Source organism: Notothenia rossii (assembly GCF_949606895.1).
Source record: "Notothenia rossii genome assembly, chromosome: 5".
Lineage (NCBI taxonomy): Eukaryota > Metazoa > Chordata > Actinopteri > Perciformes > Nototheniidae > Notothenia > Notothenia rossii.
The window spans coordinates 30,280,560-30,295,929 of record NC_136903.1 but is presented as its reverse complement, the minus strand read 5'-3'; the positions used below and the strand labels follow the sequence as shown (position 1 = coordinate 30,295,929).

Below are 15,370 nucleotides of genomic sequence, written 5' to 3'. Positions count from 1 at the left end.
ATTGCAAGTGCAATAAGAAGCTACAGCAGGGGCGGACTGGCCATTGGGAATACCGGGAGTTTCCCCTGTGGGCTGGTGCTGTGTGTGGGCCGGAGGGCCCAAAAGATTTTTTTTTTAAAACAACTTTTTTTTCCCCTAAATCCTACCGGCCCACATTAGTAAGTTTTCCGGCCCTGCCCAGCCCAGTAGGGTGTGGCCCACTGGGCTGGGCTGGGCCGTTTTGATAGGCTACCTTTGTTCTATCTATCAGTTTCAATTTCACACATCGGGCCCGTAGCAGCTGTCACTGCGCAGTGAACGATCAGGAGTGAGTGACTGACAGACCTAGCTGGCAGTTGCTTACAGATGGATAAGCAAGCTCCAAAGCGTAAAGGCGCTTTTGTATAGTTTGTATATAGAGTATTGTAGCGAGCCCTGGGTTCAGAGGGAGGGGTTTGCATAGGGGAGGGGGTTGGCAGGGAAATGGGGTTCAGGGGGAGTGGCTGTACGGCTGTACCCGTAGGATAGAAAAGGGGGAAGTGACGTCTGACTCAGAGGTCGCGCGGCTGTGGAGAAAAACGTGTTGCCCACATTCTGTTACTGAGTTTAGGCTAGTTAACTAGCAGGTTTATTGTTTTGGGTGCAGTCACTTTTGCATCCACTTGCTGTTCAAATAAATGTTGAAAGAAGAAAAAGTAAATCTGTTTACAGTTCTGTTTTATACGGGTGTTGAAGAAGAAGAATTGGGAGGGATGAAACCCTCTTTAATGCTCACACATGCAGAGCACACAGCACACACAGTGAAATGTGTTCTCTAATTTTAACCCATCCTAGTACCAGGAGTCTAGTACTAGGAGCAGTGCCCAGCTATTGTACAGCGCCCGGGGAGCAATGGGAGTGAGGGGGGAAAGGGGATGTTCGGTGCCTTGCTCAAGGGCACCACGGCAGGGCAGGAGGTGAACTGGGACCTCTCCAAGTAGAAGTCCACACTCCAAATGTAGGTCTGGTCGGGGACTTGAATCGGCGACCCTACGGCACACAGTCCAAGCCCCTACTGACTAGGGGTTTCACCAACTAATCGACTAGTCGACTAGTCGACTACCTTTACCACTAGTCGGCGCTGTAGGCCCTAGTCGACTAGTCGTGAAAAGAATTGAGGTAAACGAGGTGCTGCAAAATGTTACAAAACACGTCCGACATTCTTATGTATGGCAGTACTTCAACGAAGATGTAACCAACTCCACAGTGAAGTGTCAGTTGTGTACAGCTGTACTGAAGTACAATACAAATGCATCTGCTATGCGCAACCATCTAAAGATGAAACACCCGCTGCCGACAGCTAGCACTAGCAGTAATGCTAGCACCAGTGAGCAACGGACCGGCGTCAGCACTGAACAGAGGCAAACGAACAGCAAGAAAACACGGGTCAACAGTGATGCGGATGATGAGCTACGGGATTACTGCCAGCGGACACCGCATATCCCCACAATGGATAATCCACTGGAGTGGTGGGCAGAAAACGTGCACCGCTTCCCCCGCTTTCGAGGAGCTACCTGGCTATTCCAGCCACAAGCACCCCGAGTGAGAGGGTTTTTTCCCTGGCAGGCAACACTGTCACCCGAAAGCGGTCAAGCCTCCTTCCCTCACATGTCGATGCGTTGGTGTTCAAACCAAAAGTATGGAAAGGTGGACGTTATCGTGGAGGACAGCGAATAAAGTGTTGCGCAATGCGCTGTTGCGCACTGGATTTACGTGGCATTTATGTAAACAAGAGTTTTTTGCTGTCGATTTTGGTGAGTCCAGTGTTTGTTATTTACTCAGGCATGTAACACAAATTAAAATGCAGTGTTTAATGTTACTGTATGAGTTCCAATAGAAAATACAGTTGTAAACCTCTCTTTGTGTGTCTTTATTATGACGTAACGACTAGTCGACTACTATTTTGAAAAACGTGTCGGCTAGTAAATATTGGTAGTTGTGAAACCCCTACTACTGACTGCCATAGATTTAGTCCCTAACTTTGCTCTAAAAGTGCACCAGATTGATGCATTTAACTTCAACATTTACAAAAAAATCTTCCCGGGACCCCCTAGAGGAGGTGAGGTCCACCACCTGCCCACACCCCCTGTTTTAATGGTCTCACCCACATTGCTTCCTACGCCCATGTTTTATTCCATGTGTCAAGTCAGGCAAATTGGGTCAAAATGTTATTGCATCAATGATCTGTTAACGTTAAAATCACTAAATATATGCTGTAACTATTTTGCTCTAGGCAACTCAAGGGCTCAGGTAGTGTGTTTACTATATCAATAATGGTCCAAAATGACATTAAATGCATAGGTTTTTTTGTTAAGTAACATACTTTCGTAGCCGGGCCAGCCGATACATGCCGCGTATTAAGTGGGCCTGTCTGTAGATTAATCCCCGTGCCACTTTTTCCCCCCAGTCCGCCCCTGAGCTACAGGGACGTTAATCTACGTCGGTAATATTAACTTTATTTAATACAAGATTTACATCATACAGCCCATGTAGTATAATATTTTACAAATGATGAATTACAGCAAACATGTGCAATATATCCATTATTACAGCTCCGTGGGCTAAGTATGTAACTGGCTATATGGGTCCGTTCTTATTGTGCATCCATGGGTAAACGTAAAACTCATGTAGTACTGAACACGTAACATGAACGTGCCGGGCGGTGCGGTCCCGTGGGTTGGATGCGCGTTCATAATGCAGAGGGAAATAACTCTCAGAATAACGTTATTAGCACATTTTTACAATTTGAGGAACGAATGTTTTTAATAAGGGCTATACAAGTGTTCATTCTGTGTAGTTTATTTAGTTTAAAAAAAATTATCCAACGATTTACAGACCACTCTTTCCCCATGTAAGTCAATGGGAAGAAGTGTTTCCGGGCATGGCAATCAAACGGAAGTGTAGTACCACCGTTTGGCCAACACGAATTTTCCTCTGAGTCCGGCGCACTTCCTGGGGGCTTGGTGCAGCCTCAAAATGTACCCCAAACCAAGGACGCGGCTTCGGTTGAATTCCAAGTATGCTGGACATTGATTGGAACGGTCCTGCTGCGCCACTTGATGACGTAGCATCCTTGAAATATTGGCTTGGAAGCCAGTATCCTCGAGATTGAGAAACGGCCAGTGTATCGCAATGATGCTCGAAATGTCCCTTATAGGCCTAGCCTAAGTCTGTTTCCGGTTATTTTTATTTTGAAATTCAGTTCCTGACGGATGCCAAAAAAGCCAGAGATTATGGAATTAAACAAATAAATAAAAGGATAATTGTGTTTTATTGGTGAGTAAATAACAGTGTGTTATTTAGAAAAGAATAACAAACTAGAAGGAAAAAAAGATTTCAAAAAATACAGATTTCAGTATTCTGAGGCTCTGAGCCCCATTTCTTTTCCTCACAGACGACAAAAAAAGTCCGACATTATACGATTTAAAATAAAAACAATAATCGTGGCTTGATATTGAGTAAGAACATGTTTTTATGAACCCCACAGCTTCCGGTCTTCCAAGACTCGAACGGACAAAAAGACGTGCTGCAGGCACGAAACATACCGCCAATAGAAATACATTGCTTTTAAAATCGTTCTGTGTGACACGAAAAAAAGGGGAAAATCGTGTTGGTGAACATGAATCAATAGATTAAATATCGTGACTATAACACAAAATGCCGTGAGACTGAGTTGAAATAAACATTCAAATGTGAAAGACACCTTCAATGAATATTTAAAAATTACACAAAATCAGATTATTATAAAAATTAGAGTACATGCATTGTTCCATCTAAGCTAAGATATATTTCCAGTACATATATCTTAGCTCTTAGCTTGCTTGACATGCTCGTTCAGTTAGCATGTACGCTAACTGGACATGCTCGCTCGGTTAGCATACACATACTGTATATATATATTATTTATGTATTCCATTGCTTTAAATGTAATATTTAAAATACAAATTAGCTAAATAAACACAATTACACTGCGCTAAACAGCCAAATCGACAAACAACCGAGAACCTAAATATTATGTAATTATATCTAAACCACAAGACGTTAATTACCTGTACTCGGTGCACCATATTGTCTGTTGTCTGTTCTCTGTAAACCTCCATGTCTCATTAAATATCCTTGCGTCAGCGTCTCACGTGTTGGGCGCGCTCTCTTCTGACCAGGGATGGGTATCGTTAGAATTTTATCTATACCGATACTGCTTATCGGTATCGGTATTTTTCGATACTCTTATCGATACTTTTCAATAATTTGGTGTTAATAAACTAAAAAAGACAAGGCGATGTGCCTGCAAGACTGCACCCAGGTAAACAAAACATATTACCCGTGCGCAGCAGCTAACCTGCCTGCGAGCCTTCGCTCATGTCACATTTACACACGGCGCGGCTGAAGCCCGCTAGCACTATTAGCACTAGCAGTATCGCTAGCACCGTTTAAGATTCAATGAGTGTCTCGTTTGCAAATGCTTCATTAAGTTGCTTGTGTTACCCCCTTTACAAGCAACGAATTGAGTACATAGATTGCACCTTGCACTATCGCCACTACATTTTTAAAAAGTGCATCCAGACCTTCGATCGCTTCGCTCTGTCCGCCATGCCTGCGGGAGTCTCACAACAATAATAAGAGCGCTGTTGAGAGAAATGAGGAGTGGCCTTTACAGTGGCCAATCAGAGGGGTCTCAAACCGGATACATCACACGGGATGAGGGTTCCCAACCAACCATAATGGTTTAAAGTTAAACTAAGGAAGTAGAGGTAACAGATATACCGATAGCAGCACCGTTTGTCCAGCGGCTTAACGGTATACCGATACCGTCCAATCAGGTACCGGTATTGACTTAGTACCGGTTCTCGGTACCCATCCCTACTTCTGACCATATTTGGAAGTAAAACTTCGTACAGGTTCAGCACCGTCTGGCTGCGGCTGCAGCTGGACCCTTCTCTCAAGAGTCCGGCGCACTTCCTGGGGACTTGCCAAGTACACGATCACTTCCGTGGGTGTTTCTCGATGTCGAGTAAAGCTGCTCCAGAGACACTATTTCAAGCATACTACGTCATCGAGTGCCGCCGAAGGACTGATCCAATGTCCAGCATACTTGGAATCCTACCGAGCCCGGCGTACTTCGTAGCGAGACATTTTTAGGCTGCACATGTGTAGACTCCGCGGTCTTAAAATCCCCACAATGCTTTGCGCACGAACCAATTTCCCCAAATCTGTGGCGGAAAATGTAAGGCCGGTCCTCTCGTATGACTGCCCCACACTTCGCCTGTTCCACTCTTCGTTTTCCGAATGCCAGGAAGTATTCTTGCCTCGCTTCTGAAGCAAGTGACTGAGACGACATGTGCTACCAAGCAAGCGTACTCGACATTGAGAAACACCCCGTTATGGTGTTTGAGTTGTGTCGCATTGAATATGACGTCACAGCAGTTTTACGCAGCGTTGCTCTGCCCGCCGAACAGCCAATCGCCGCTTACACTGCGTTACTATAATAACTACCCCAGTTACTAAACTGTAATGGAAACGCAGCTTAAAGTGAGCCTGGCCTATCAAGGCCAAACTAAGCTGTGCTAAGCCGTGCTAGGTCCTGCAGTGGAAAAGCGCTATTAGTCATCCAAAACCCTGCTTTACAGGACCCTGAGCAAATAACATGAATCTCACAGTGCACTTACAGGCACTCACACACTCTCTAATCTATCAGTGTACTGGACGGGCTATTTTTTAGGGAACCACAATTCATTATTTGTTATACCACAAAGCTGGATCCACCTGGGAAAAAGTAGGACAATAAATGGTACAAACCAATCTCTAATATTTGATTATATTATTATTATTTTAACAATCACATGACTCTATTGTAAAGGGGTCACTCACAGTGCTGAAATTATATTCAGTCAACTGCAACTTGACGGAGTCTTTTGGCAATGTTTTTTTACCTTTCAATATTTGGGTCAGTGTGAGCTTTCACCAAGTCCTGTTTTCATCAACCTCCCAGCATACAGACAAAGTTAGCAATTACCTCACGAAGGCAGCAGCCAAAGAGCCACATATTAAGCGCTGTTCTCAACAATTGTTGGATTGTCCTCGGGATGCATTGTAATAACTTTGGTCATACTCTGTACATCAGGTCAATATTTCCATTTTTTAAATACTTTTGGGTTATATTCCCATCAGCTTCAGTGGGTACATTGAATGTAGTTTTTTTAATTGCTGCTCTTTGAGAATCTAAATCAAGAAAAACTTTAAACGCAATACAGTCCAAAGCAGTTAGAGGCTAAAGTTAGTTCATTCTCAACTCAGCTGGGATAGAAATATAATATATAAGTCCAATTGAATGTTATATAAGGACATGTTGTTTATGTCCTTTTCTCTTGTTTCTTGTCTTTAAGCTCGGCCGCACTGAGACAGCTGTGAACAACCTGAACCCAGTGTTCGGGATGAAGTTTCAAGTGGACTACCACTTTGAGGAGATCCAGAAGCTTCGCTTTGCCTTGTTCGATGAGGACAAGTGTGCCACACAGCTCTATGAACATGACTTCCTGGGAGAATTCATTTGTACACTGGGAGTGGTATGAAACAATTTCTCTTTTTCCGTTCAAATTTGGTCCAGTAATAAAAAACATGACAGAGTATATGTTGCATCTATTAAGATTATGTGACATAAACATTTTTTGTTTCATTTCCGGTTTTGTCTTTAAGCTTTTGGGTGCTATTGCCTGCTTTATCAAGGATGTGATGACGAACTATTGTCGGGTGAATTAAAATTAATGGGATTTTTCCATTGGATTTTTGAATGCTGGAGAAAACGAGGGGTTACGTATGGTAACCCTTGTTATAAAAACACAGGTGGAGCCCTCTACTGGACTCTATGGGTACTTCCCCTCGATCCTATCATGCAAGCATTCATCCACTGAGACTTTTTGACGTAACCGGCCCCGGTGCGGGCCTACCTGAATGCGCGTGCATCTCACCGCATAAAAGGAGGCCTTGCCTCCTTACTGTCATCCTTTACTTCTCTTCAGCAAGCAGCATAGGACAGACAGGGCCCCTGAGTAGAGGGCCCCGCCTGTGTTTATATAACAAGGGTTACCATACGTAACCCCCTCGTTATATCTCTCACAGCCCCGATGTAAACACACGCTGTCTTCCCACAACAACACTGTTCCATCTGACTGTTTCTGACCGGATTTTAAAAAAAAGGGAGGAGGCGGGATTCGCCCTTGCGTCCTTGACGTAAGAATCACCTCTCTCCGCTGGGACGCTTCCTCCCGCCGCCAGTCAACTCCTGGTTGACGGAGCTCCCCACCCGGTACCCCTTCGCTGCGGCGGGGCTAGAGCGGGAGCTGGAGCCCACCGGGTTCGGTCAGTCTGTCCTCGCGAGGGCCGGTGCTGAGCCGGTACCTCGGGATCGACCTCGGAGGCAGAGGGCGCGTCAGGATCTCTAGGGGCTCTGTACAGGCGCCTCTCTCTCCGCCTTACGACCGCCGGGCGCTCTCTCCCTTGCGGAGAGACCTGAGGGGGCGAGCCAGCTGCAGCATGCGGCTGAGCTGCGCCCTCTCCCCCTCCAGGCGACTGAAGCGCTGGGTGACCGAGGATATCGATCCGAAGAGCCCTTCCGTGGCAACGGGGGCCCCAAGGAGATCGTCTCGGTCTTTCCTGGTCAGTGCGGTCAGACATAGCCACACGTGACGCGACGCCACAATGGTCAGGGACATCACACGACCGGCTGCGGTAGCCATACCGTGGACCAGATTATTCATCTGGCCCACGCAGCAGTCCAAGTAATCACTCCCGTCCTCAGGCGGGGGGGGCGGGGGAATCAGCGACACTCCCGAGTCCCAACACACCTAGATTACTGGCCACCGCCACCATCTGCGCCCCGAGCCAGAATATCTTAACCAGATACTCAAGCATCTCGCGGTCACGCCTTCTCCCCTCTGCCCACCCGGCTATCTGCGGAAGCAGATGGGCAGCTAGGCTTTCATCCAGTGAGGGCACACCGGGACACTCCGTGCTCTGCACTCTGAGAACTCACCGGCCTCGGTGGCAGCGGTGGGGGGGAGCGGAAAGCCTGCACTCTCCGCCGCCATAGTCATCACCGCCGGGAAGTCCAGTCACACAGACAGGAAAGTCATCACAGATTTGTCTCATAAATATTTGTGTGAACATAAAAATAATTTGTGTGTAAATATGTGATTTATAAATGCCTGCCTGCCTGCCTGCCTGCCTGCCTGCCTGCCTGCCTGCCTGCCTGCCGGCCGGCCTGCCTGCCTGCCCGCCCGCCCGCCTGCCTGCCTGCCTGCCTGCCTACCTATTGGGAAATGTGTGGGGAAAGGTGGAAAACAAGTATAAACATAATACAATTAAATACAAATAAAAGCAATACACAGGAAGTGTATATACACAGCATAGGCTACACAATGAATATTACACCATTTAATGTAGCCTTACTGTGAAGGCTGACCTAAATACAGTGCTTTTCTACAGATTACCTTACCACTGCACTGGTAAGGTAAAACTAGGCCGATTAATAAAATGTGAAGGGCTTTGTAACTTTGACCCGCTTGAATGAATACACAAACAATATGAAGAAACAGTTATCTCTGGGACTACTTCGCTGCCAGCTGTAGCCACCCGGGACCAGCTGGCAGTGGCGTAGCCTAAATACTTCAACATCAATGCATACAAATGTATGTGATCGATATAGGCTGTATTGAACAAATGAACCAACACAAACTAACTGTATCACTATAACATGATGGTGATAAAGAATGCACCTAACGTCTTGTAACGGACTGGTTATAATGTTGATGTTTGATGTGTTTGTTGTTCAGAGTTTGTTTGCATTTTACAGAGTGTCAGTGAACGTGCCACTGTTTTGATGGACGGTTCTTGTGACCTGAAGAAGGGCAGATGCCCAAAGCTGGACAGCAACTGGGAAGGGCCCTGCAGGGTTCTGGAGAGACTGAGTGAGGTCGTCTACAGGGTCCAACTGCAACGGAGGGGGAGAATAGTTGCTCTTCACCGGGACAGGTTGGCACCCTATCGGGGTACAGCAACACCACTATGATCAGGTGGTGAGACACAGGGGGCTAGGGACACTGTTCTTTCTTCTTCCCAACCCCCCTCTCACGACCCGGAGACCTTGCCTGGTTCCCCACAACCTGGACTTTTTTTCCCTTGCCCTACTCTGGGCCCCACGGTGGGCCTGTCTCCCCCTGCCGCAGACCAGGCACGGCCGCAGAGAAATTGCAGACCCCCTAACCACCTGAGAGACTTTGTTTATTCCCTCGAGGACGAGGGACTTTGAGGAGGGAGGAAAGTGTAACGGACTGGTTATAATGTTGATGTTTGATGTGTTTGTTGTTCAGAGTTTGTTTGCATTTTACAGAGTGTCAGTGAACGTGCCACTGTTTTGATGGACGGTTCTTGTGACCTGTAGCTGTGGGTTTGGGTGGGAGAGTGTTGTCTGGTTGGTTGGGGCTGGAAGAGGGAGGTTCCTGGGGAGAGAGACGCGGGAAGCTAGGAGAGAGCTAGCGGGAGACATGACGGAGTGTGAGAATACGACTGGGTTAGTGGATTTTTTTGGCGTGGTTATGGCCAACAGTAACCTGTGATCTGCAATCAACCGGATAATGGACAAACTAAGCCTCCCTGTGTTCCTGTAGCGAGACGCTACAGTATTATTCATTATAGCAATACAAAAACGGCGCAATAACCATCTTGAGTCTTTTTTAGATGTCTCCTTAAATCACCTTTTAAATGTTATACATGGCACCCCGTGTGTTACATATCAAAATGTTCAGGACAGTCTCTGTTCTTGGTATAAAGTCACTCACCTTAGAGCACTGTGTGATGAAATAATTAGCTCTAAAGCTGAACATTTGACATCCGATTGTTTTGAAATCTTCAAAACTCTTGTGAAAACAGACTTACTCATGTCATCCATTTTTCTGGTGTTTTAGATTTGGTTTACCAAAGTCTTAGGTTCACAAAAGTAGTTTAATATATGACTAACACTGTATATACATTTGTAATTCATGTCTAAAATGAAAATGTTTAAATTCGAATTTTGATTAAAATAGTTGTTTATCAATCTACTTTCCCCACAGCAGGGACTGAGATACATCAGGACTGAATTACTACATATGACATACCAAGGTTGTGTGATGTGTACAAATAAAAATTCAGCATTAGTACTCTTTTTCAACCAACAATATATTATAAATATGTTTTTTTTCAACCAACTATTTATAAAAATATAAGAAACTGGAAAATTTAAAGACAGGGGGGAGCAGTGACAGGGTCTTTGTCCATCTTCCAAGACAGTAGGGCTGGCTGCTGTGCAGGTGGGGGTGATGGTGCAGGGCTGCTGTGTTGGAGGGAGCTACGTTTGATTGTCCCGGGTTGATGCTGGTGGCTCTGTGGGAGGTACTTGTGCTCTTCGAGACCTCCTTGCGGGCCGGGTTGATGGTGGTGGCTGTGTGGGGGGGTACTTGTGTTCTAAGAGACCTCCTTGCTGGCTGAGTTGATGCGGGTGGCTGTGGTGGAGGCCTTTGTGCCGAGGTGACCTGATGGCAGGTACAGATGGAGGTGGAGGCAGCTGTAGTGATGCTGGTCTGCTGGTCTGCTGGTCCTTGGTGGTGATGGCAGTGGTGAAGGCCCTTGAGCCCAGTGGCACCTCCAGAAATGTTTCATAAGGGTGGCCAAATGGGGCCACTGAAAATCTTGGGGTGGCACATAGCCACAGGAAGCCATTTTACTTAGGGGTTGCGTCGAATTGTCAACAGGTGGACCTCTGTTGCCTGCCAGCGCAACTTCAATGATGCCGTTTGAAAACACATTAAGGGCGGTGCCGGCCGTGAGCGGGCGGTGGTTCTGTGATTCTCCAGATTCTAGGGGGTGCAGCACCCCTACTTCCCGTGGCTATGCACCAAAATCAACAATTTAATTGTTGTGAAAGTATAGACTAGATGAAAACAATGGCAAAGAGAATCACCTACTGATATACTTTGGTTTCTTATTTTACATTTTCTGATACTGTTCATCTGGCCAAATACGGCTCAAGAAGCTGACTCAGATAAGGAAATATATGATACATTATGATGTGATATGATGTGATATGAATGACAATGGGACACATCGACGTCTGCACTCACTGTGCCGCGGACTGTACGTAATGTTACTTTGATCCGGTTACTTATGTTGTGGCAGATATTTAAGTAAGCTTAATTAACTTAACGTTAATGTTATAATAGTCAGATTGCTCTGAAGATGGGAGGTGATATTCTATTAATGTTCACGTTCACACAGTTAGTGATTTTTGGCGGCCGTCTTTCCTGCAACGGCAGTTTTTCTGTATTTCCTCTATCCTGTAATATGACTTGATCGCTTTAAACTCCGCACACTGAGCTCTGATTGGTCAGCAGGCGGTGCTTTCACTGAGTTAATCTCTTAGCCTGCAACCTAACCTGCTCCGGACCAGGTTAGCCGCTCAGTATAAGTTACCATGGAGCTCTAGCCCGCTAAAAAGAGAACCATAGGACCGGAAACCCAGAGTTTTCCCTGAAGTTAGCCCGCTAAGCGAAAATCCGGCTTCGTCGTACAGGCCTCAGGTATACTGATACGTGTTTATGTGTTTTTATGTGATTGTAGTATTTATTACATGTACAGCACTTTGGCCCAACCAAAAATCGCTTTTAAATGTGCTTTATAAATAAACTTTGATTTGATTTGATACAAAAAAAAAAAATGGTATTTGAGGTGAAAGAACTGGAAATGGTAAATTGCAAACTAATTTCCTAGTTATAGTACTCATTTCTGCATCGCTCTATTAAACTCCAGCCAAAATATCTTGTTCATATTACACAGCCAGCTATTAATTCCTTAAAGTTGGAAACACATTTCCACATTTTAAAAAGGGTAAAGTAGGCTAAAGTTGTTAAGTGATTCAAACCCATTTTATACTTTCGTTGTGTCTTAATTTGTCCTTGATCCATTTGTTTCTCTTTAATTATCTACTAGATTGTGTCCAATAAGAAACTTCACAGACCGTTGATCTTAGCCAATGGGAAGCCAGCTGGCAAAGGGTCTATTACGGTAAGAATGAGTACTGTCTCTCTCTCTGTATTCTAAACTGTCTTTGCGTCTTTCCTTTGACAAATAAACTCTGTGCCGCATTATCAAAGGTAGCTGCTCATGTAGTCGCTGTTGTTTACTATAATAGCGCGTTTGCTTCTGTTGATGATGATGACAGTGATGTTGTTGAAGCTGCTGTTGTTGTTGTTAGTGATTACTGTTAATGTTGCTGCTGTTACTGCAGATGTTGATGTGAATGTTAATAGTTGCCATTACTTATGTTGTGCTGTAATGTTGTTTTAGATAACAGCTCAGGAGCTGTCTGACAACAGAATCATCACTTTGACCCTGAGTGGGCGTAAACTGGATAAGAAGGTAGGCTCTCTCACACTCACACACACACACACACACACACACACACACACACACACACACACACACACACACACACACACACACACACACACACACACACACACACACACACACACACACACACACACACACACACACACACACACACACACACACACACACTGGATGCAAATGAAAGCACACACACACTTGGCACACTGGGCCCACACAGAAAACATGTACAGTAAATGTTTTCACACCCTTTACCTTTGTCCAACTAATGGGCTATCACAAATAAATGGAACAGAAAACGTGCAGGTTTTTATGTATGTAATGTATCCACTATCTTGGACCTATGGAGTAGCTGCTGGTGTTTGGTGAAGGAGCGAATGACAGCATGTCAGAAGCAGCACAGCTTGAATTGTGATTTCAACTAAAGCTGATGTGTGCATGCTGTGCACCCTCTGGTTAAACAACCAGAATAATCAGAAAGCACCGTCATTGCAGGAGCTAAGAGTTTATTTTAATAAAGACAATAATTAATAAAAAATAAAAGATTCCACAGTGTAATATGATGTTTATCTACTTATTTATTTTTCTGGAGGGGGTCATTGTGCAAAACCACATGATAGCATTTGGGGAAATGCAACCATTTAGGATGCGGGCATCAGAATCAGAACCGGTCTGAAAACTCTGTGTTCTTGGAAACCAGGGGGTCGACGGGGGGAGGGGGGGGGCCTTGGTATGAAAACGTTTGAGAAACACTGCGCTAGTGGATTGTCAAAGGGGGAGCCTCATTGCGGGGAAATTATACAAATGGCTAGTCCGCCCCTGAAAATGTCTATGCAAACGTTATTATTAATAATTATTAAAAAAGATATATATATTTTAAAAAAAATGGAAAAATGGAAAATATATATATATATATTTTTTTTTTCCATTTTTATTTTGTAATCATCTCACGACACCCACTTCGGGAATCCCTGGAATAAACCACACGGGGAACATTTTGAGAAATTACCCCTTCAATTAAATTGGCTACACTATTTCATCGTTGCTGTTGTATGATTGGTGTTTAGCTACGGTATTTAGCGTCTACAGCACCTCCGCTTTTTTGGGTTGACGTAGACCCAAACGTCGCCCGGAGGTCCCCCGGTGTTGTTGCGGGAGCTGCTGCACTAGCTAACGCTCCACTAGCTAACGCTACATTAGAAAAACAAACGCTTATTTCTTTTGCAAATGGTGCGGCGGGCTTCAAACACGTTCCCCTCCGCTGGTTTCAACCAAGCACTAAATTAGATGTTTTCCAACCAAATACGGTTGAACTGACACTTCCCCATATTTATTTGTAAGTAGATTCGAAGATACATGAGTTTCTGACTGCCGCAAGCTGAAGCTTGGTTGCTAGGTTACTAGCTGGGTGTTCTCCAATAAGGGGCCGGGGGAAACAAAGTTAGTGATTACTGGTTCCATGTTGATTTAATTCAATACAAATTGTTGGGGGGAACTGAAAGGCTATTACCGTACTGGTTACTTTGCAGCCCGGACATTTCCCCCAAAACACATTTAAACGCTATCGCAACACAGAAGTACCTTTCAAATCCGATCATTTTTAAGACCTTCTAAATCATATTTAAGACCTTTCTTATTTTTTTTGTCATATTTAAGACCTTTTTTAAGGCCTTACATTCAGATTATCAAATGTAAGACTTTTTAAAACCCCGCGGGAACCCTGAGGAGACTAAATACGAACATTATATGCAGACACAGACGTGGTTCGGAAACAAAGAAATATTAGAAAACAGACCATTAAGGCAAAATATCTAGTTTGATGGATGCTGTCAAAACTCAACTACAATAATGTGTGTGTGTGTGTGTGTGTGTGTGTGTGTGTGTGTGTGTGTGTGTGTGTGTGTGTGTGTGTGTGTGTGTGTGTGTGTGTGTGTGTGTGTGTGTGTGTGTGTGTGTGTGTGTGTGTGTGTGTGCTTATTTAGCACGAACACATATTATCTGTCCCCGGGTGTTTGAAGAGCAAGCATGGGAAACAAAAGACAGTGTTTACCTCTTTGCATCCAGCTAGTCACACACACAGTTACAATCACACTCCCTCTAATTGACATAATTAATAGATAGTTTAGCTTCTCACCATCATTTGCTGTGGCCCACTGATGTTAACGATCGTAACTGAAAGGCTGCCTGTCAAACGTAAACATTCAGCCACGTGACTCGCAAACTCTCGCGAGAGTTTTACACAAGACGGATCCTTTCTAGCCATAACCCTGCACCGGGCGCTGACATTGGCGCCCGACGATCATCAGATTTGACGACGCTGATTGGCTACAGCAACAGTCAGCTGCTAGTGGCTGCTGCTGCACTGGTTGAGGGCTCCTCTCTTAGCGCCCAGACGAGAGAGGGTAATGATACATGGGCAAGGCCAGGCAGGAAACATGTGACTTATCAGTAACTTTAGACATTGTAACACCATTTTAAACGAGATTTTATTGTAGATTATACATTTTACTGATACCAATTATATAATATTTACCTTGTTCATTAAAAATTAAAATTAAAAGTATATATATATATTTTTAAATATATATTTTTTAATTTTAAGTTTTTTAATTTTAATTTTTAATGTGGGAAGAGGTGGGGCGGCGCCCCTAGCGCCCCTATGGGCCGGCCACCACTGGCTATGGCATAATGCTCTGTGGTTTGAAAATGTTTGGGTATGCTAGTCTAGATTTGCCGTCTACGTTTACTCAAATGGTGGAACGTGTGTGTATGATTGGAGACGAGTATTACCTATCTTGTCCAGAAGAGGGCGAAACCAGTGTCAGTTCAAACTTATCTTCAAACTAGTATAAGTAGTTTGGCTGAGGAAAGGAGGGATTGGGATAAAAATAGGAATGATCAAAAGTACTTTTTA

General features: G+C 44.6%; 1 protein-coding gene across 2 annotated transcripts in view; it reads left to right on the top strand.

Moving 5' to 3' along the window:
• cpne2 (copine II) overlaps nt 1-15,370 on the top strand; it is a 64,688-nt gene that overhangs the window by 31,829 nt on the left and 17,489 nt on the right. For both annotated transcript variants that reach the window (XM_079681080.1, XM_079681079.1), the window contains exons 3-5: nt 6,402-6,581; nt 12,037-12,111; nt 12,394-12,465. In XM_079681080.1, coding sequence (XP_079537206.1) covers nt 6,402-6,581; nt 12,037-12,111; nt 12,394-12,465 — 327 coding nt within the window. The remainder of the gene's footprint in view (nt 1-6,401; nt 6,582-12,036; nt 12,112-12,393; nt 12,466-15,370) is intronic.